General features: G+C 38.5%; 1 protein-coding gene across 1 annotated transcript in view; it reads right to left on the reverse strand.

The window, feature by feature from the left end:
* PEPD (peptidase D) overlaps positions 1–24,091 on the reverse strand; it is a 145,300-nt gene that overhangs the window by 51,486 nt on the left and 69,723 nt on the right. The window contains exons 10-11 of the mRNA XM_072873170.1: positions 12,308–12,376; positions 5,322–5,399 (exon numbers count right to left, since the gene is read on the reverse strand). Of these exons, the coding sequence (XP_072729271.1) occupies positions 5,322–5,399; positions 12,308–12,376 (147 nt within the window). The remainder of the gene's footprint in view (positions 1–5,321; positions 5,400–12,307; positions 12,377–24,091) is intronic.

Here is a 24,091-nt window from a genome sequence, read left to right on the forward strand (position 1 = left end):
CACTTCACAAGCAGTTGATGCTGTACTCCCCTTATTTATGCTTTCACCCAAGCCCTCTTAATAAATTACACTCTGGCTCTCACTCCAGGGAGGACTAGTATCCCCCTTTAACTGCCCGTGCTGCATCGGGCCCTGGACCTGCTGGTGGACGCACCAAAACGCCGTCCTCCTCAGGGTGCAGACACAGTACAGCCTCGGGGCTCTGCTGGCGAGGGCACTCAGAGCAGGTATCTGCCCACGTGTGAGGAAAGGAGACCGTGCCACGCATCCGGCAGACCTTCATTAACGTTGTGACTTCGGAGGGTATTTTAAAATGTTAAAAATGCTGAGTGTTTCAGCAGAATAGACAATTATTTTCAGTATTTTGCAAAGCCAGAATGGACCAACTAACCCGCAAAAATATCATCAAGTGCTTGAAGGTCAGTGAACCTGCCAATAAAAGTTGCTCACTAAGTGCTGAACTTTCACTGAGACACATTTGTCAGATGCCATAAAAAGACCAAGACCTGCAACTCGTGACACCCGCAGAAACCTATCTCAGCTAATAGTCGTATCTATTGCAGTGACATCTGGGGTCAGACTTATTTTCTCACATTTCTATTATTTAAGCGTGAGCCTCATCATGAAGAATCAATCTTTATTTTACGATCATAGAAGCATTTTCTATTTGTCAAACGTTGCAGGAGCCCTGCTGATCAATTGCAATAAAACAATCAACTCCTGACGTGCCTTTGGCGCGCAGCAATGCCAGGAATCCACAAAGGCAGGCTGCACAAACTGCTAGGCAGCATATTGAATGCAATAAACTATCATTTTCCTGAATACCTTCTCAAAAATCAGAATGTAAAGTACACACTTCAGGTTCAGCACCTCTGACGGTTCCTACAACAAACCACTGAACCACAAAGGTAAGGAGAGACATTTGCCTTGCCACAGGCTTCCTCTGCTGCACCCTATCTATTCTGATGGCCAGTTTTTTCCTTCCCCAACAGCCATGGTGTGGCCCCACACTGCAGCAGTGGTTGGCAGGGGCAGAAGACAGAAAGGAGGAGCCAAGGCGATTTGCTTCCTTCATTTTTAAGAAAGCAGATGTTTTCATTTTTCAGAAGACAGATGCTGATTTGTTGAGACCAACTCCTTCACAGAAACACACTGGCTTTGACTGAACTTTTCATGGATGCTATTTCCCAGGGTCAAGTCATAACTTCCAGCCAAAGTTAGAGATCAGTTTGAGGAGAGCTGAAACCAGAAGTTTGTGTCTCCCACGAGGGCTCTCTAACCACTGCACCAATCTCCTTCCCCAGTGCAAACAAAAGCAAAATAGCTGCAAAAGGAGAGATCATGAGACATTTGTCCAGGAAGAACGAGTAATGCAGGGGATGCCATGGGGAGCCCCAGGGGCTCATTTGCTCTTGAGTTATGCATAGCAGGGAGTTGGATCTCTGCTCCTTGAATTTATTTGGTTCTGTTTTTTTTTTTTCTTCTTGTGTAGCAACTTTTAATTTCATTCTACTCCCCACCAAACTTTGAAAGACCTTTGGTTATCCAAACTGGACTGGGGGCAGTTGGGAGCGTGGCTCAAAAACCCCTGGCAAATTTGGTTTGGTTACTTTCTGGCTCTGGCCTTGATGGAGGCCTCTCACGTACAGGGCAGGAGACTGCAAACTACAACAAGCACTTTTGCTTATGACTCCACTTTCCATATTACAACACATAGTTACAGCCTCACTACAGAAACAGCAGGCATCTTGGCACACAATGAGTAATGCAATACCTTGAGACGATGCAGTAAACCTCAGTCTAGGTTCAATCCAAGCTGTCACAGGTTTAAGACGACAGAAGAAAATCAGTATTTGTACATTAGCCTGGCTGTACGTCATCACTGCAGGCTGTGATTTGCAACATTCCGAGTAGATTTTACTTAAAGATAATACCGAGTGAAAGGGTCGAGGGCCTAGAACTGCAGTTCACAAGGGTGGTCAGCCTACCCATTTATCTGCGTGACCTCTTTGACCATGGAGACAATACACACTTGCTTAGGAAAAGTGTTTGGTTTAGACCATATTGATCATACAATTTAAATGTTCACCACATAGATGTTATAGTACATGAATTATTTATATAAAACACTGACTTGCTGTTACTGCAATATTTACTTTTAATATCAATATCAGTTAAGTGCATGTACCTATTGAATACCTAAACTTCCCTAAAAATATTGATTTCTTTCTATGTCAATCATAATGCTTTGTGTTAGTTATTTTGTTTTTAATATTTCATAGACTGAAAATGACAGCCCTGCTTAGCAAGACAGTCCATATTAACAATAAGTGTCAGAAATTCTCTTTATAGTCCTTGTCTCACACTGAGATCTTTTAGCACAGAAGCTGTACCTGTAAAAATGTGGATTCTGATGCAATATCAGAGATGTAATTCCATACCAGTTTCTTACAGAAGCAATAAAACCATTTGATGTAGATTAATTTTCAAAAATGAGCATCATAAAACCAGGCTGTTCTAAGCCTGCCACATTTTTTGAAGGAGAAGTCAGAATAACAGTCTTAAAAAAAAAATTTAAAAATGCAATAGCACAAGTATTTTTGCCTATGATCTCCTGTTGATACCATCAAATCCTTGTAACATATTTTTAAAAGAGCAAACAATGCATGCACTTGAGTGTTTCAAAGGAGCAAAGCATTAGTCTTCCAAATGTATTTTTTCTAATATTCAGGTGCTTTGTTGACTTATTTACTGACACTTACTGCACTGCTTCGTACATAAAAAACCCGAGCAGCACATTTCTGCAAAACTCGTGTTATTCATATCCACTAAATAATGTTAAGAAAAAGACATGAAATTCTACTGAATAATTTAATAAAAATAATCCCAAGTACTGAATCTTCCTATTCTATTACATACAAGTACAGGAATTGTTAAATTAGATTTATACCAGAATACTGGCAGAAGCAGAAATAACCCTTAAAACATTCCTACCTCTTTTTCACCAACAGTAAAGCCATTTTTTCCCTATGTTCAGGGCTTCCTAAGATTATCCAACAGAGGGCTCCCAGTAGCTATTAAAAAGCTTAATTGAGAGCCAAATATACAAACAAATCAGCACACTGTCATTTTAATAACCTGTTCTGTATGCATGTACATGCGCACCTACACCCACTTTAGAAATTTGTAAAAGTGTACAGTAAAACCACCCAGGTAGTGCCTTGTCATAATTTGTATGCTGCTGCAGTATGCTAGCTCAAGATTTTTTCCAAAACACTATTTTTAACTGTGGAAAATGAGTGTATTTTTAAATCATCTTTACACAAATTAAATTACGTTTTCTTATAATTTCTTTACTCTCACTTGAGAAAAATACTAAGAAAATCATGTGGAGCGAAGTTTGACTGCTACGTGAGTATCAGCCAGTGGGAGAGGCAAGGGTAGAGACTGAAGCCCGGGCAGGTGCCCCCACACACGGAGCACTTATTTGCTAAAGCCAATCTACACTTGACAAACTTAATGTCATCAAGACAAAGATGCAACTGGACCATTTCAGCAAGAGGATATTTCAAACTAGGTTAAACCTTGTTCTCTTTGTTGAGATGGTTACAAAGTGTGTTGCAGTACAGTAGTTTTGAAATGCTTAAGTGATCAACATACTTGGTAGATTATGCTTTTCTGACATTCAGACATCTGAGGCTAATAAAACCCAAACATTTTTTAAAGATTTTGCCAATATAGCAGGAAATCTGAGTTTGTGAGGTCTTGCTATGTGCTCTCGGGGTTTAGGAAAGACTTCAGCCATCCACTAAACTGTCCTCAGAGACAGTAAGTAAAAGAGTCTTATATATACCCTTCACCCTGAGGTCTCCTAGTAATACTATTCCCCTCACCATTTAAAGGCCTTAATTTTAAATACAGGACATCATAATGCATTGTGGCATATCTTCTCTCGTTAACATATGCTGAGATTTCCTGTAGGCTACACACTTTTTTTTGAAAATTTAATCGAATGCCACAGCCAATACAGTATCATGTTGGTGTGTCCTGCCTGATCAAAAAAACCTCACAGCACATTATCTACTCAAACACAACGTGATCATAAGTCAAAGCTATTGTCCTGCAATAAATTAACATTAGTATTTGATGGGTTTAGTAAGCTATCTACCACAGATTAAGATAATACATAAACTATTGTACAAGAAGTTTTTTAAAAGTTTTTACAGTATTAAAAAGAAATTACCTATCTGTAATTCAGTAAGTTCATTCTGCAGCACCTGCAGATGTGCCCAGAACATTAGCCAACAAGGCACATTTTTTTACTTCTGAGATTCAATTTGTCTTCCATAATAGCTTTTGAGCTTATCTATGATAATATTAATTTGCTTTCCTCCACACCTTTGCATTCAACTGGGAAAATACATACCTGCACCCTTTTTGCACGTGCTACAAAAGTAATCTAATACACATCCTCCACTGAATGTCAGTGATTAACTCCTCCAAAACTAGTTCTGCACTTTTATAAATGCAGACTTTTTGACCAAAGTCTTAGGAGGTGAAGTACAAAAGCTATGTCCTGCTATGTTACACATCACACAATTAGGTTTGCCTTTCAATTTATAGCAATGTATTTGATGCTTTCATTTACCCTGCTTTTACCTGCAGTGATACTGCAAAGCATGTGGACCTGTAATGCAAGTAGAGAAAAATTTATGGTACTTGCAACTGTATTATGGCAATGCTCAACTCTAAGCAAAAATCTTTTTAGAAATTTTTGGCACAATACAGAACTAGAAGCACCCTGGCCTAACCTGAACTGGGATGAGTTTGATGATCTCACACATTCAAAAGTCTACTTTCAGGCCGGGGTGTCTGGGTGCACATAAGCATTTGGAAGATCTAATCCATACTGCAATTTGATGCAATTCTTTAAAAGTAGCCAACACTGTCTCGACCCTTCACCCCACCATCAGAGCTGAGGTTTGGATCTGGGGTTCAAGAGCAAACTCAGATGCCAATTTTTGCAACTGCCCTTGTACTTAGAATACAGCCATTTGTTAAACTAAATTCTAAGTGACTTTGGCACAGAAGAGTTTGCAAACAATCTCTTTTCCCTTTCAACTGGAGATGCAGGTATACAGGACCTTTGGAAGAAACCAGACTAGTCTGGCATGCAAAATTACATGCTGTTTTAAAGATTTAGACTTTCATCATTATGCAGCCTTCATTTTACTAATTAAGTCCAAGAGTACATACAATGCATGTATGGAAACAGCAGTAGTGTAACAAAAATATCAAACGAACTCTAACCCTTTACTTACCACAAGTCTCCATCTTCAATAGTCTTATCATTTGGGGCTCCAGCATGGCCATAGTGCAAAACAGACGAGTTCTCCCCACTGACAGGCAAAAAGAAAATTCAGCACAATTAATGGAAGAAGACACATTAACACACACACAACATGAGAAGGAACGTTGTAAACATGTGACATTGTAAACATCAGTGTAATAATATATTAAGCATGAAATTTTGCAGTCTGTAAGAACTGCCATAGGCCCTGCCCTGGCGTGGGCTGTAATAGCATACCCTGCAGCTCACTCAGCAGAAATGGGTATAGAATGAGCATTTTGCTATTCTGGCTCCAAGATACAACCTTTCTGCAGAAGGAACTTGGCACAGTTCATATAAATACTTCCCACATCCATGACAGTGTTAAGGAAGCAATTATGCAAGAGTAATTTTTCAACCTATACCCATTTATTACCTTCTGGATTTTTTTTAATTACTAAGCGATATGTTTCCCTATTTGAGGTTAAACATTCTGAGGCATAAAAAACCCCTAACTTCCACTGGAGTAAAATCCGACATGTTTGAGATGCTCTAGGAGTCACTGGGACTGGAAAAATTCAGCTGTCCAAGTAAACAGCTCCAGTTCACCTCTGGCATGGATACGCATAATCTCTGCTGGAGTGGACATGCTGCTCAGGGAGCATTCGTAGCACACTATGTCAGCAGCAATAACAGGCATGAGAACTGTCACTCTATTCCTACCTCTTATTAAAAATCACATTACAAAGAAAAGATTTTTATTCCTGGAAACCTTTCAGACTAAACTGCTGATTCACAGGACTAACATCTCCAGAGAAGGATGGACCCTCGTTCCGTACTTCTGAACCTCCTCGATCCATTCAGTGACCTATATTTGGCCTTGGCATCCTCTCTTGTCTACTCATACTCCCCCAGCTCTATCAAACACCATTTAAAAGACTGGTAAAGATCTCAGGCTTTACCTATTTTTCTTCTACTATTCTCCTCAGATAGATGCGCTCTCTCTTTTTCTCTTCAAAAAGCCAGAAGAATTGTATCATATGCAAAAATACATGTGTTGGGACAGGCTTTCTGCAGCATCTCTCTGACCCCTCCAGCTGACTTGCCAGTCTGTATCTCACCTTTCATTGAAACTGTCATTGACCAATGTCATCCTGCTCAAATTTGACTCTTTCAAGTTGTGATGGTGGAACAGCTTCATATCTTAGGTGAAAGGAATCTGAGGGTCAATTTCAATGAATCTTTTGTTGCATCTGGAGTAAATGTGCCGTCTGGCATACTTTTCCTATTCAACTTCTGATATGTGCAATTACAAAAGCAGTAAATGTACACTGTATACAAAGAGAGATTACCTTCAAGATACATTAAGCACTTGTGATCAATTAGATATTTAATAGATCATTGGTCATTCAGATATAACAACTCCATAAGCAATGATTATGGAGAAGAAAGTAGATGCCACCTTAAGTTTCTGAAGACTCTCAATCTAACGGGCTGGATCATGTCAATATTTTGAAAGCAGTAAGTTTTTACTGTTAAGTATTTTTAGCATCTAAGAACCACTATGTAATAAGGCAGTGAAGGACAATGTTTCAGAATCATGGGAATGATTTTCTGATACAAAGTGTATTTCTTAAAATTATACACACTCCAAAGGGAAAAATTAAAGTTGTTAAATCAAGAGTTTAAAAAACCCACAGAATTAAGGCTGCAACAGATCTGTTTTGTGATGCTGGTCCAATGGCTTAAGCACGGTTTTACAACCGGCTACTAGCTGGCTGCTTTTTACTTCCTGGACACCTGACTTGGGAACCTACGCTGTTGTGCAGATAACTAAATAGGGCCCCATAAAGCCTGCACACAAGATGAAGACAGACATGAGCTTCCTTTTGAGATGTCCTGTGTCCTGGGCACTGGTGGAATAGTTCCTTCTGGCCACATTTCCAGTTTTCCATGCCAGGACACTTTCAAACTTAGTTTGCTCTATCTGGAAAAAAGATCTATAATAGGGCAATGGACTGCAATTGAAAGAAAATGGCCTTCTCAGCCAGGTGACGTGTACAGCGGGGACTATGTTTCCAGCCTCAGCCGACTCCTTTCATGTGCAGGTGACAGCAGCGGAGACAGCTCCTACCTCTGCATTGGACTATCAGCGTGACTAGAGGAGGCAGCATCATTTCCTGCCTGAAGAACTGTTTCCCAGGTGGAGGGCTACGATTTTGGGGGGGCAGCACTTGGAGGCAACTGGAATGACCTTGGCGCTATGCACGATACTCTTTGTGAACCCGCATGCTTGGTGTTTAAGGAAAAACACAAAAATAATAAAAAGAAACCCAACACCTGGCATGCACACACACGTTCACACATACACATGCTCCAAAGCAGTTTGTCAGGATTTTAGCTGCAGATACTATTCCTTATCTCCCTCTAAAAATGGGGATAAAGCAGGAGAAGCAGATAGCACATGCATATATTTATGATCAACTTTTAAAAAATTATCATGAAGCTTAAGGGCGTGACTCCATGCTAATGTATTTGCAGATAGCTTGTTTACTTATCATCATATGCTGGCACCCTCGGTGTCATATACCATACCAGCTGCATAACCAAGTCATATATCCAAATATGAGCACTGCACAAATGCTGTCAACAATAGACACTGCAAATACAAATATGGGGGATTTCTTTTGCACATTTTAATGTAAAGGTTTTAGTTTACAAAATATTTCTGTAAGGTTTGGCACCAACTGTTACGGAAGATGCATGAAAAATCTGTTTTTCAGCACTGTTAGTGAAGCGTTAAGCAGCACACAATTTTTCTTGGCATTTGAGACTCCTTATCTGTCACGCACATCTTGGCTCTGTCACGTAAATGGGATAGTACTAGAGAGAGCACAGTTAGTGCTGAAGACCAGATATGCACACCATATGCATTTCAGGTTTTTTGTCTGTTTTAAGCGACTGGGGTTAGGAGGTCTGCTCACTTGGGACTGGCTTTGGGCAGGTCCCCTGGGCTGAACACCCATTAGCAACTGAGGCACAGCAGACCTGCTCCTGAAAGCTCTCAGCTGTTTTTCACCCAAAAGAAATCCAGCATGTGCACTCCAGGACTGGTCCCTGGCTCTGAGCAAAGCCCCACAGCTGGGGATGCGTGGGAGATCTTGCTTCAAAAAATGCACTACTGACCCAAATTAAACACCGATGTGGACACACCTCCAGCCCATTCCTGCCAAGAGGTGCAAGTCCAACCTTCCTCACAGGAAGAGTCTTTACCACCATCCCAAGATGAAGGCAGGAAAGATGCTTTAGGAGCAGTGCTACAGAAATGATTTACCCACAAGGTAAATGCTACAGCTAGCCAGAAATTGTTCATAATGATTCAGTTAGACTTTCAAAGTGGCTTCAAAACAATTTAAACAAAACCTCCAGCCACTGGCAAAGCAAATGAGCCTTCCTGTAGAAGCCATTTCTTTTCTTCCCAAGGAGCAACAGTTGAAAGGTCTGGCATTAGAGCACCAAAGTCGGGGTTTAAAATGAAGCGCTGTGGGGAGGTGCAGATCACTGGCAGCTCTGCTGCCTGCCTGGAGGTCAGCACCTCTGAAAACCACCACATGTGGGGATGCCGATGTCTGCCTCCAGGCAGCCAACCTGAAAAATTCTCCAAGAGACTTCTGTGTATCTATTTTTATTCCTTTAATAATTTGCCTCTAACTGGTGCCAAAGACGTGTTTGTTACGAAAGAATTCCGTGAAGCGGCGCAAAAGCTGCAAATTAACACCACTGAGAATGCAAACAGTAGGAAGAGATTCAGACTACTAGGAAAGGGAAAAAAGTTCCCCCAAAAAATTTTACATCAGAAAACACCCTGAAAACAAATGTTTAGGAGAGGGAGGGAGGGAGGGAGGGAGAGAGGGGGAGGGGGAGGAGAGAGAGAGAGAGGAGGAATGTCAGCAATATTTTAAGAACAGGATGAAGCTGAGCATCAAGCATTACAAGAAGTGCAGCTATTAGCTCTACATTAAGAACATCTAAAGAAAAACCAACAGACCATTACCTAAAACAGCAAACTATTTCCATCACGATTTAAATAATAAAATGAATCCAGAAGGAAGCACTAACAGCCTTCTCTCCACTTTTTCAACTAAGAGATGAAATCTTAAAAAATGGTATTGAAAAGAAAGACAGAAAACACAGATTCAATAAGTATCCTAATCCTATCAAAAAAGCTTTACTTATGGTGAACCTCATACGGAGGAAGGCATTTTACCGCACTATGTTATTCTTAATCACTGGTATCATCTGCTGAGAGCTGTCATCTGCCTGGAGACGTCTGTCAAGAAGACTTGAACCTACGTCTAAGATGCCACAGTATCAAGTAGCAGCTGACCATGGCTTCTACTGGTTGCAGAGATACTGATGCCTCCACCTCCACCTAACTCCAGTTGGAAACTACGCCTGATTACCAGTGGATGCCATCCATTGCAGGGTCACCCAGACACACTGTGCATGTATGTTAACCTTTGTTTTCCCCTTTGTAAAAATGGTTACTTAGTACACTAAGACACTGCAATGAATAATTCATTAGCATTTGAACACTACTTGGAAGTCAACACTTTGTAGATTAGTGCTAAATATAACCAAGTACATTTATCAAATACTACCATTCTCATTTAATTGCACTTACGTGACGTCTGCTTGTGCTTCAAACCACTTACAAGCTGACAGTGTTTGAAAGTATCGCTAACTACAGGACTAACCTCGCTATGTGGTGACCTGTAATACTAATACATGTGTGTTGTTATTCTCAACCGATTGGAGAGTCAATACATGCAGGTGAATACATAAAGCATATTTGGTCACACCAAATATTAATTTACCATCTCCTAAAGAGTGTAACACTGGACAGGGACAGCAACAAATGCATGCATTCAATGTGTACCAAGTGATTTATTTCTGTACTGAAATACAGTATTGATTACTCTTGATTTCCAGCTTAGTGAGCATCTTTTCCAAAATCTGAATAACAAACTTGTTTTTTATTTAAAAGCATGATTCCCTTCTACAGAAATTATTATCAGGCCTGTCATCTAAAAAGGAAAGATCCTGTCAAAATATCACAGTTTTAAGTGTCAGTAAAACAACAAAAATCAGCATGAATAGAATAAAATAACTATTAAAAAATTCTAATTGCAAAAGCTATTTTTAGTCATAAATGTAGTTAAGTGTAATATTTACAATGCATGACATTTTCATGGTAATAAAAAAATGCCTATTATTTTTGCCATTGTTATGTTAATTGAATTCATCAAATAGATCTACTTACATTCATTTTATTAGGACCTAGCTTAAAACTGTTAATATTATTCATTCTTACTTCATCACTCATAGTCAGAATATAGCAATTTATGGACAAAGGTCTTTGTGTTCTATCTTATGTAATTTTTTTTTTTTAAATCAAGTTTGTCTGCACTTTTAATTGTAGTGGTAGCATACAATGTCAACTCCCAACTATAACAGTGAGTCACGATATTGTTAGGATCTTGCATTTCAAGGGCAGCCCTTTTCCATGTATTAAATCTTCCAACGGTTCAGAGGCAGCTCAAACACCGCTCCCACGCCCTGCTAAGCCCCTCCAGCGTGGTGGGACGGGACACCCAGGAAGCTCCTGTCATCACCCACTTCTGAACTACTGTTGTGACTTTCCTCCTCCTGGGTTCCCTGAGTCATGTCATGCAAGCCTTGTGTTTTTCACTCCTGTGGAGTTTCGTCTGTCCCCACGGGGTCACAAGGACCCACTACACAAGCATACGGTAGAACTTTCTATAGGTTTAGCAAAGCCACTGATCTTCTCTAGCACCCAACCCAGATACAGTAAATCAGAATCCATGCTGCAGTAAGTGAATGTGAAGTCTGTATGGCTGTGAAAAACCATACACAGAGACAACTTGATTTTACCATCACAGCCTGTGACAATACCATAGAGATGGAGTCTCATTTCAATGGGATGTTAATTCTCAAGTTATACGATGGTACTTAAAACAAGAAACTTTTCAGACAATTTAGATGCACAACTTGCCATAAAACTGCTCATGCTCCTACTGCAATTTTGCATATAAATTGGAAAATTGCATTTACAAATAAGCAATTGAGCAAACAGCAGACAGAAGCAAAGTTGCTAATTGTCCTTATTACCTCCAAAGCAATATAACATTATTGTCATTAACATAAAATTTATTTTTTATAAGTGTACGTGACTTCGGTGTAGTGCAAATGCTTGTGAGTAGCAGCAGGTCTACAAGTGGAACATATATACCTCATCTAACTGTCATATCTCTCTGATTAGATTAATTCCACTGACTAAATAAAATTAATCTCTGCACAAAGTACATAGCTGTCCTTTGACATGTATCCTACACCATTCTCTTAAAATCCCGCACATTAAAAATGTGCATTTCTACAACTGCAGGGAGAACTTTTATAATACTTTCCCAAATACAATACCTTCAACATTAGCTGTTCAGCAAGAAAAAGAGAGCGCAAAAAAATTTCCAAATTCCAAAAAGATTAATTTAATTGCATCCTAACCTTTGAGGCAAAGAATTTTGAGAATGATATGAAATATTGAAGGTGTATTTCAAAGAGAGTATTTTTGAGCAACAGAGAATATCTCTAAAGCCCTTCTCCATAATGCTATTTAATAAAAAAGCCAATTGCAGCACAGATGTGAGCGTAAACATGATCTTGGCAGTAGCAGCAGTCATTGGGGAATCTCTTGAGCGTAGCAGAATCTGTAACTGAGTTATTTCTTTAAGACACAACACTAGACACGTTTTTTGGCTTTTCCAGAGGAAATAGTTAAAAACACACTCTGGTGGCACTTGCAAACACATCACGTGCCTAAAAGGAACAATTTTACAAATATCCAGTGGGAAACTGACCATAAAGACTGCAACAGTTCAGTATAAACCATCGACTTACCTGCCACAGATGCAAGTGTAGGAAGTGTGGCGCATGCCACCTCGAGCATAGCAGTAGTGCTGGAACAGGCTGTAAAGAAAGGTGGTAATTAATAATATATTCAAAACCACCAAAAGACAGGGAGGAAAGCAAGTCTTGCTTGAGTACAGCTGTGTTGGTGCAAATCCCCAGCTCCCCAACGAGGCTCTCTGCCCATTTCTGCTCAGCTGAGCACTCATTCACCCACATCCACAGCTCAGCAGTCCTGTGGAGCATCATGCGATTTCCACAAAGCCCATTAAGCAACTGCAGCAGAGAAGAGGGGCTTGAGCACAGCTCGGTAACTTCAAATGGCAAACTGCTTTCCTTAACAACGCAACGTAGAAAGGCAAATTATTGTTGGCAAAAGGTAGCTCATCTGACCACAGAACGAACAGGATGGCAACAGCTAAATGCTGAAGCTGGCCAAACTCTCTGAAGCACAGTTGAGAAAACCACTTCTTGCTGCATTTCAGGTACACAATCACATCCATGATCCTTATTTTCAACCCTGCTGCCTTCAGTCTATGGTGCGTAGATTCAGCAAAAGTGAAGTCCAACCAACCCTTCATGGGGAAGGAGCTCGCCAGACAGGGCAAAGCTCCTCTTCAAAATAATTTCAGCAGAAGCTCTCTCATTTTTACCACCTTACTGATACCCTCTGCTGAAAGCTGAACTAAACGTCCCTACGTATGTGTGAAGCCTGAACGGCATCTGGCCACGCTGTACACCTTCCTCTCCAGACAAGCCAGTAGAGCTCTCTGATTACGTCAAGCCAGGCACTTTCTGCTAGCGTCATGGTCCGTGCTGGAATGGATGGTCTCATGTTTTCTCGTCTGTAGCACAACAGACACAGAGAAAACATAAGACTATTCAATTTAAGATTGTGGTACCTAAATACCTCTATGATCTTCCCCTGCCCAAACATGGAAAAAAAATTAACACAGACTCAATCCCAACAGCAAGAAGGTAATGTGATAACATTAGGCTGAGTCCTCAACAACCTATGAAGAACATTACAACACAACATTGTTTGCTTTTGTGTATGTGAGGGAAAGGGAAAAAGGGAAAAAGGGAAAAAGGGAAAAAGGGAAAAAGGGAAAAAGGGAAAAAGGGAAAAAGGGAAAAAGGGAAAAAGGGAAAAAGGGAAAAAAGGGAAAAAGGGAAAAAAGGGAAAAAGGGAAAAAGGGAAAAAGGGAAAAAGGGAAAAAGGGAAAAAGGGAAAAAGGGAAAAAGGGAAAAAGGGAAAAAGGGAAAAAGGGAAAAAGGGAAAAAGGGAAAAAGGGAAAAAGGGAGCAGCCCTGTGCTCTCCAACAGTACTCCTCTTGCAATGCCATCCTGCTGGAGGAGCTGTTTGGCCTTAAAAGCATTAAAATATTTTCATCTTCATTGTCAAAGTCCCCTTCACATGAGGGCAGATGTGCCCAAAGCACAATTAATACAGGATTAGGTGCTTTAAGAGCTAAGCACATATCATGGATCCTTTTATTCTTTTTGAAATATGCTCTAATTACAATCCAATTCTCTTTAATACTGAATGAATTTAAAAAACTCATTTGTTGTAATACTGAAATCATTTCATTAACACAGAGTGATAATGGTGCTATTCAAAGAAGAGAGATGATGTGATTTTGTCCTTCTGCAGCAGCAATCCATAGAACACAATTCAAATTCTTTGAAGGCTATTAAAGACATTACATGCTTGTAAATCCAAACCAGATTTTAAAGTTACACAAAATTACAGTATTTAAAGAGAAACAAAACAAAACATACAAATTAATCACACAAGGAAAAAGAAAAGCCTTCATTTAGAGACTTAGTAGGGAGACCCAGTTTACAAGATCTCTTTTCTGTTCAAAATGCTGTGGTGTTTTACAAGGTAGAAATACTAATTTTGTATTACCCCAGAAACCAGTAATGGCAAAGAGTAGGTCAAATGACAGACAAGCTAAGAAACTCTGACATGGTGAGAGCATAGCAGAGATATCACTAAATTGAGCTAATAAAAGTTATCACCCAAACTATCATTTGCTCCAATGCACATTTTTTCACCGAATGGACATTTCATATGGAAACAAAGGTACAGATCTGCTCTTCCCTAGCATGCTTGCAGGCAAGGTTTACTCTGTAAGAGACAACACTATGCACAAACATTGTGCACAATAACATATTATACTGTTATATATGTATAGTTACACTTCAGAAAGCAACTTTTAGAGTATTTTATAGACCCTTCACCTTAAATGATAGAATAAACTATCTCCTCTAGACAGCAACTTTCAGTAACATCCTAAAGAGCTTTAAAAATGAAATAATGAAGGTTGTAAACATCTTTCCATCATCAGTGATGCAGGGATAGCAGGGTTTATTTTTCCATATGACAACTGATCACATATTCATGGTTGCAATTTATATGAAACTGTGCAGCTGAGTAATAGTATTCACCTTTCGCAGTACTCCCCGATTAGCAGTAAAAAGTGGTAAGTACATTAAGACATGCTTTGTATAATCCAGCTGTTGCCTGAACTTTGTTTCTGTTTCCTAAAAAAGGAACCTAATTGTTTCACCAAACATTATGGACTTTCTTTTAAGAGTAAGTAAGAAGTGGTTGTTTATGTGACTGAGCTGAAGATAGTAAAACTTTGCCAGGTAATGAGTTTTCTGCTAGCAGAACTACTCACATCACTTTTTTGAATTTATTTTTTCAGGCTATGACTCGGAGAAAAAATCCAACACTTCTATCAAAGACAGCCAACATCCTTGTATAACATGTCTTAGATAAGTGAAGGACTGCATATCCCTTTAATGGCAAATGCTGGCTTTTCAAAGATGAAAAATGTATGTATAGAATTAGAGAAGCTGCCAGTACCTTGTAGTTAAAATCCTGGTTCCACTGAAGTTAATGCAGATTCTGCCACTAGACAACTTCACACCAGGATTTCACTGTCTACACACTGCAAGAATCTTTGTGCAATACAAAAGTATAAAGCCTGAAATAGTTGGATGGAGTATCATTTAATCTGGCACTCCACATATATTGCAAATATCACATCTTGAACTTTGCCTGGTCTTTTTGATTGGAGAATATGTGTGTTTAGGCCATTTTATGTTGGTGCTTGATGCTTTGCCATGAGCTTTTAATGCAACCAACACAAATACAAAAGTTAAGCACCTCTTTCTCTTTTCCTTCTTTCATGGGTTTCAAAGCTTCCTGTCATGTTTTATGCAGTATTTCCCTGGAGGGTGTATGTATTACTTGTCACGCATGTACTACCTTGGTGGTGTGTACAGATCAGCCATTGGTGTATTTGCATGTCAGATGTTACCTTTTAAATGCATACAGCTTTGTTTGAGCTGGCATGGGGTTTGCATTGCTTTTGAAACAACTTTTTTTTTTTTTTAATGTAGAGGTACATCCTGGGTTTGGTGCTTTTTCTTTTTGCTAAAAACATCAGCTTCTTTAACTGATTGACAATATCTGGAGATTGAAGGTAGTTTTAAAAACCTCACTGTTTTTTCCATTAACTTAAAAAAGAGGAAGTATTAGCTGCCATCAGCTCAAGTAAATCTGACATGAGTGCACTTGCCCCCACGCTTGCGAATTTGCTAAGGCACAAGGTAGTGTTATCCCCACTGCTCTGCTGATTCTTGACTACCTTTATTGACTATACTGACTTGAGAGAGAAGAAAACTCCGCTTTCAGAAAGAATGAGTTCTTCCTAATTAGAAATAACAGAAAAACAATATACTTGCTATTTTTGAGATCTTATGGAGTATTGCATACATCCAAACAAAACTCCAGAATGCTTAAAAAGCCTCAACTTCAAAACAGCCTAAAAAGCCATTAAAGTAATGCCTGCTATGGACAGTCTTTCTGACAAATTATAAGAACTGCTCTGACAATGATGCCTGTGTCTTACGATCACTTTAGTCCAGTTTCTACTGCTATCTAATGCACACTGACAATTACAATCAGATCTGTGCTATGAATGTAAATTGAATCAAATAAAGTAGTTTAATCCTAACTTAAGTGGATTTATGGAATAAAGGCACTTAAAGCAGGAGGGATAGAAACTATGTCTAATGACTTCCCTCACACTTTTTGCTTATTTTCAGATCTTCCTCATCACTAGAATACAACATATCCATACACACTCAGCAGAGTGTGATTTTTATTTCCCAAAAGAAGTAAACAAGTAATCTCTAATTTTAATTCTTGTCATCAGCTCTGCTTGAGTTATAACAAATATTTATAAGAAAACCACATTTTGTATTCTTCTGCTATTCACTCCCGAAACCAAGACACTTCCAGATCAAAAAGGTTCAATTGCTAAATAAAAATCCAACTGAGTATTTTGGCCTATATCTTACAAAACCGGTAAAAACTGTAATTACAGAAAACGCAGTAAGTATGTAGAAAAGAAAGATAGAGAGGGAACAAAAAGTAGCGAGAACATCTGACAAAAAACCCTATTAAAAACTTAAGCCAAGTTTCTATAACATTGCCCAATACATTCTTCAGTGGCACCTTCTGATGGTTCCTCTACCCCAGTCCCACATCCTTAGTACTACAGCAAAGCACTGCAGAACGAGACATGCACATCATTCTGGGATGGAGGAACAACTATTCATTCCAAGGTTTCTGATGAAGGAGGACCAAAACCACTGAACCACCCTGTTCATTATTCCCAGATAGTGGAGCCATGTCAAGAACACCTGCTGGATACTGGTAGTTCAGGAACCAGATTTTTAGACTGTGTATCAGAGAGATCTGCTGTCAGAAATGCAGCTTGCCTTGTGAAGCATAGAATATATGGAAGAGTCAAGGACACTCATGGGTCAGTATCTGATTAAGCTGTTTATATTGAAAATATATTTATATAAAAATTTTCTCACACTGGATCACTCACTGGTTTGAGGATGTTTCAGATCCACAACAATTTCCTCAGTGCACTTTTGAGAAAGTTGCCTCCTAATAAAAAGAAACCTTTACACACTTCAAAAATAGTATTCTTTTTTCTCAACACAGCCCTTGAGACTTGCCTTGAAATGCAAGCAGGTGGTTTTGACCTATAAACTGAAAACCACATGTCCTGGTTTTGGCTGGGATAGAGTTAATTTTCTTCCTAGTAGCTGGTATAGTGCTGTGTTTTGCATTTAGTACAAGAATAATGTTGATAACACACTGATGTTTTAGTTGTTGCTACGTAGTGCTTACACTAAATCAAGGACTTTTCAGCTTCTCATGCTCTACCGATCGAAAAGGCTGGAGATGCACAAGAAGCTGGGAGGGGGCACAGCCAGGACAGCTGAACCACGCTGGCCAAAGGGCTATTCCATACCGTATGGCGTCATGCCCAGTATATAAACTGGGGGAAAGCTGGCCGGGGGGCTGCTGGCTGGGCATTGGTCGGTGGGTGGCATTGCATCGTGCATAGCTTGCTTTGCTTATTATTATTATTACTATTTTATTTCAATTATTACACTGTTCTTATCTCAACCCACAAGTTCTCACTTTTACTCTCCCAATTGTCTCCTCCATCTCACTGGGGGGGGGGAGTGAGCAAGCAGCTGTGTGGGACTCAGTTGCTGGCTGGGATTAAATCATGACACCACAGCAGTTTAACGGAGTTCTGTACAGACCGTGGAGGATTTTCTATAGTTTCTTTTTTTTTTTTTTTTAATGACTACAGTTGGAAGATGTAGGTGAATATCTATTAGTTATCTGTGCACTGAATTATTTTTGAATTACAACTAGAACATGCCCTTATGCTTTTGTACTGTGTAAATATCAAGCATAGCCATGAGACAGGCTAAAACTCAAAGCTTTTTTGAAGAGTTACAAAAGGCCAAATTTTCCAAAGTTGATCTCTCTATTTATACCAGGACTGAAAGCCACTGTTTTGATCATTTAGACACATAAATATCTTCACATGAGAAAGCTATAAAGCCCAAATAACACAAGATTGTTAAGCCACAGTAAATATAATTTGTCCATATCTGAAGTATTTATACTAAGCATCAAACTAGGCTGGAAGAACTGCAAACAGAAAAGAAGAGGAGGCGTCAGTAACAATCCATCAGTGGATGGATATATGAGCAAGGTGAGCAGTGCTTCCTTTAATACCACACTAGACACTGTGAGGTTCTTAAATACAGAGCATTTTTCTTTGTTAACCAATTTACTTTGGTAATGACATTTATTTTCCATGGGCAACTAGATGCTTTAAGGTTCAGTTTATCTAATCCTATTTTCATTTAGTTCACAACACAACATGGCAGTATTGCAAAACACGTCTGAGGTTGTTTTAATACAAAAAAAGTCAGTACTTCATTGCAAAAGAGTAAAGGGGAGTGGAGAACAGTAGGAGAAATAATCCACTTTACTATTAATGAACAAATGGTGGATTACAAACTTGCACCAGAACAAGAAAATTAGCACTATGAGCAGATGAGCAAAGGTTTCTTCTATACCTCAGAGACACTATCATTAAAGATTTACAAAAGCAATGTTATTATTTAAGTGGTCTACATGACTGGGAATTGTTTAGAACAGAACTTACTGCTCCATGAACAGGAAACAAAACCACTTCCATGCATTGCCTTCCTAAACCAAACTCTTTATGCTACTTCTAATGAAAATTTTAGAGATTCAAATGATTGGCTGGGTTATTTTGCATGCTTATGGAGTAGAGCTGCTGAAGCTTACTATCAACCAGAAATACTGAAAGTTGCTATACCTTGAAGCATCTCTGTTTAAAATTGTCCTAATTATTTCTGCTTGTGCATGATGCAAATGTGTTATTTTTACAAAAATTTTGATCCTTCTGAATTCCAACATCTAGATTCTGTTGTAATTTTTGGTGTGTTTTCTTTAACCAAGTTATTTTTATTTATATGCAGCAAACTCTAGGTAACAACAGGTCCTTAGAAGAGAAAAATGATATTTGAGTTCAGCAGGGGTAGAAGAACTGTAACTTTAGCAAGCAGGTATGACACATGAAACTGGCAGCATATTAATGTAGCTACAGTGCAGAACATCTATTATGAAATAAGGAAAAGCTGTGTAGAAGCAGCATAGAAGTAAGTGGTCTCACCTTTGTAATCAAAAATTCATGTTGGTATTTCTAAATGTGCTACTTCTCTGTACAAAAATGGATGACAAGCCAGAGCTCAGGGCAGGAACAGAGGGTAAGATCACCCCAAAATGCAGATATATTTTAAGAATACAAAACGACACTGATCAGCAGAAGGCATGCCATTCCTTCAGGAAACAAAGCCCACCAAGGCAAAGCCATTTCACCAGCCATTAATGCTACCTGGAAACCAGACACATTGAACAGAAAAGTCCATAAATAATACAAAACTCAGCACTGTTGCATATGTCATATATGATTTGCAATGATTGAAGGTAATTGATAACCTCAGTTGAAGAACAGAGAGTTTAGGTGAGGGGTAATTAGCATTTTAATTGCATAATTGGGAATTATAAATTACCTGTCTTATGTAAAGAATAACTGAAGAGATTATACAACATTAGCTAGTATTTCATCTTTTTGGCTAAACTACATGGGCTAGTGAATTTAGAGAATCTGGAACTGCATTTTCCTCACACACACACACGTATTTTCTTTTTGTTTTTTTTTTAATTTCATGGCTGTCCTTTTATTACCACAGTTAACTATTCCACACGAAGCAAGTTCTCCCCCATCATTCTGCAAACCTAAAATTTTTAAATAATTTTTGGGAAAAAGAACAAAGAAACAACATGACTTTATGATACTGCAGTAGTTTAAGAATGCCTATGGAATTGTCTCCCCTTCTCCCTCCCAGACAGATTGACATAAGTTTCTTGTAACAGCTCTGTTTGAGTTTAAATCCATTTCCCCCCCCCCCAGTATGAGGAAAGGGCAAGAGTTTTAGCAGATGCAGTTTTAAAGAAGTGCATATACCCACTCTCACTTGATTTGTCGTTCATCTAATTCTATGCTGGTGAGATATTTCTCTACCTCACTCTGAAAATTTATCAGATTATGCATTTTCACAGAAGTTCAGCTAACCCATTTCATTAGCAACATTCAAATGCAAACAATGATTATATAAGTCTATACCTCATACTCAGCTACTGCTTTTCCAGAAGCTTGGCAAGACAACCAAACAGGTACCCTAGAGATAGGACAGTTGCCAGAGTGCTCTGTAAATACAACTTTTCAATTAGTCAATCTTTAAATTAACACTCAAGAAGCCTTTTAAGAAAGTCTTCAAATATGGTTGTCAAATTATTATTTTCCTGAAACACTTTTAACTCTACTTGAAAAATTCACCTATCATTTGTCAGAATTGTTTGATGCATCTGCATAAAAGCCAGTTGACTTATGGATTCAAATATTATGACTATTGAAATCCTTACAGTTACTGTTTCATAGCAATTAAGCTGATTAAGATATTCATAGTACAAACCTGCAAAGATTTTAATATTAATTCTGACAAACTTGCAAGTCAAGGTCTACCTCACTTTCTGTTTTTTTCGAATGCAGAAGCTCAACCTGCAGTAAGCTTGTCCTCTGTCAGCAGAGGAACATGCCTCTTCCAGAGCTAAGTCTGCCAAGGGGCTGCTACAGAGAATACAAATAAGGTTTACCCAAAGGGTTGCATCAGAGCTCCAGTGAGTCAAAGAGCCACCATTAAGTAACTGACAGAAAAAGCATAAATAGTACAAGAGATTGCCATCACTGAGACTCCACCTACGATTAGACCATTGCAAGTAATGAAATTGAATCGATTTGAATAACCACCCCTGCAGCTGAGAGAGGCAACAGATCCTGTGTGCAATTCTGGAGTCTACTGCAACAGCAAGTAAAACAGTGAGTCTTCAGCTGCCCTCCAGCTGGGTGGTTCAATACTGGCATCAGGGAGAACACAGCCGTAGAGCATGCGTTTTAAGGTGGGAATTTGTCCTTCTTCTACACTGTCATAACATCACCTTCTGTATGTTGCTTCATGCTCCTGCCTGCTTGTAAGTCTGGAACTCCCCATCTGTTGTATTTAGGTAGCTAACACAGCAGCAGGATCTCCTCATGCGCTGCTCCTGTACAGCAATGTGGAAGCTATAAAACCTGGAATCCAGGATTTATCTTCATCCCTTTTCTACAGCAGAAGGATTTTTAAATGTGTTTTCAATCTTCACCAAATACATAAATGGAAAACAGATCCCACTGCCACACTACAAAGCAATGATCATTAAGAATGATCTCCGTTTTATTTCTTCACCAATTCTAAAGTCCACTTGGAGTCACATCCGTTAGTAACAAGGCAGAACTAAGTTCTGCACTGGTCTAAATTTCATACTTAATCTAGTATTATGGAAAGAGATGGCATGAATTTTTCTTAGACTCATTGCTCCATTTCCAGCTCTAATAATTCTAGATCTCAACTGGCATATTTTAAATTAAATTTTTTGTAGTTTAAACCTATTTATCAACAGCTAATTAATGAGGTCTAAATCCTTTGATGACAGAATGATTAAACTGCTTTTTAACTAATCAATCTTTAATTAAAATGCTGCCAGCAAACCATTTCTGGATGTGTAAAAAGGACACATTTATAGATGCTCACTCTTTAACTATGCATTATGTAAAGCCAATAATTAGAACAACTCATGATTTCAATTATATTTTAATTACTGTTACATATAAAACATGCTTTAATAGATGTAATGCAATACATTTTCTTTCTTTACAACCCACTAATCATTCCTATTGGGGTGACAACCAAATAAAAGGAAGTTTAATATATGCGCTAGTACGGGAATCTTGTTTTAGCTTTGAGCCAATTCTCTCTCCATTTCTTCTTTGCAGCAGAAAGGTACTTAATTATCTCCAAACCTAAAACACAAATGAATCCCTATAAATCCCTGTTAAAACTCTAAAAGGAGATTAGCGGTAACTGACCATAATAAAGAGAAATGCTTTATCCTTATTATTAAACTAGTATGTCTTCAAACTTCTTCAACTCAAGGCTACTAAAAACCTGCTAGTTAAGGAAAAAATATAAGGTATTATCTGTACAGATTTTCCTACTTCCTTCCTTTACTAGTTTTAAGAAACAACGCAAGTCCAGAGATGCTTTAATTATTGCAGGAGCGATCAATTTTCATTTAGTTAGGGTACCCCTTTGCCTCTGTCTGGGAGGGGAATGTGGTAGATGAACATAGTGTGATAACTGCAGCTAACTCCCCATTATCTGCATTAATAGGAGGCTGAGACTTATAAATATGAAAGTGATGGAAGTTTAACTGTTCTTTACTATGGCTAAGTCAGTTTTTAATGCAAATATGGAACAAATTATTTATTTCTGAATCACAGAGAGTATAGACAGCTGGTCGGGAACACTCAACATCCTGTAGCAATTCAACTTTTAAAATTGCATGTTATTACAATAGATTTTTTTTGCTGAGACAACCTAAAATGTGATAAATTACAGTTATTAAACATGTTTCTAAACTCTGCGTGTTCCAAGTAGTTGTATAACACAGAAAATTCAGTCCTAGGGTTTCACTGCTTTCAGTGATCTGAATCTGGCATGAGGAAACTAATAAGCTTACAGCAGAAGCCTGCTTAATTTACCCATTAAATTGTACTTTACAAATATTCAGAAAGGTGTATTATGTTATTTCTACTGACTCAGATATGTTAAATTTAATTTTCATAAGCTGATTTCTACTATTTGGATAGATTAATGAAATTGCTGATATTTCAGTTTATTTCAAGTTTTCTCTAAAACATATTTAGCATTTAACAAACACTGATAGTAAGATGCTTTCACATCACAGGCGCCTATGACGAAGTCATTGAACATATGGATATTGAAATATGCACACAACAAGACTTAAGCTGCTGCATAGTTTGATTTATATAAGTCTTGTCCTTTCATTTCCCTTTTTGTCTATTCCTGCTTATAGAGCAAACTCCTGGGGGCAGGGAATATATTTTACTACCTTATAAAGTGCACTACTACCCATTTATATTCTGATTAAATAACAAGAACAACAGCTTATTGTGAACAGTATATGAACTGTATCTCCTTGAGAGAGAGCATATCTGGAAAGGTCATTTTGAATATTTAAGTATTCATACTTAACAGATGTCAAGAATAAATGCTGATGTGGCAACGTGCTTTATCAAGGTTTATCGAGAACACTCCTTACTTTTTAAAAGATTACAGTAGATCTACCTTGGGGAAAAAAAAAAAAAGGTCTTAAATTTATTATGTATGGCATCCAATTGCTGTTCCACCAGGTCAGGAGCCTTGTAGTGCCAACACAAGTGACAAGCAGACAAATGAGACCGTACCTCCTCACATCACCTGTCCTCCCAACCCAGTTACTGTTTTTACTGTCTCTTATGGTGCCTCCCAGTATGAGGCCAGGGACAAATATGTTTAAGGACTGCATGTCCAGTAATATTAAATGAGAAGAAATATTCAAGAAGAAATATTTTATCTGTTAGAAGCGCTGGGGAAGGACAGTAATAAGGCCAATACCAGAAATAACATTATGATAGAAGCTAATCAGATATATATGGATGAAAGCAACAGCTTGTCTTACTTTCAATTTAATTTCCTGATGTATTTAAACGCTAACTATAGTAACTGCTTTTGTTTTAAGATGGCACTTTGGCCAGTTAAGTGGTATGATTTCCTTCTCTGTCTACAGAGACTTTCTACCGAAGCAAGGACACAGCACGCAAATGCCAGCTGCCTACTTGC

Source organism: Ciconia boyciana, chromosome 9, assembly GCF_034638445.1.
Source record: "Ciconia boyciana chromosome 9, ASM3463844v1, whole genome shotgun sequence".
NCBI classification, from domain to species: Eukaryota; Metazoa; Chordata; class Aves; order Ciconiiformes; family Ciconiidae; genus Ciconia; species Ciconia boyciana.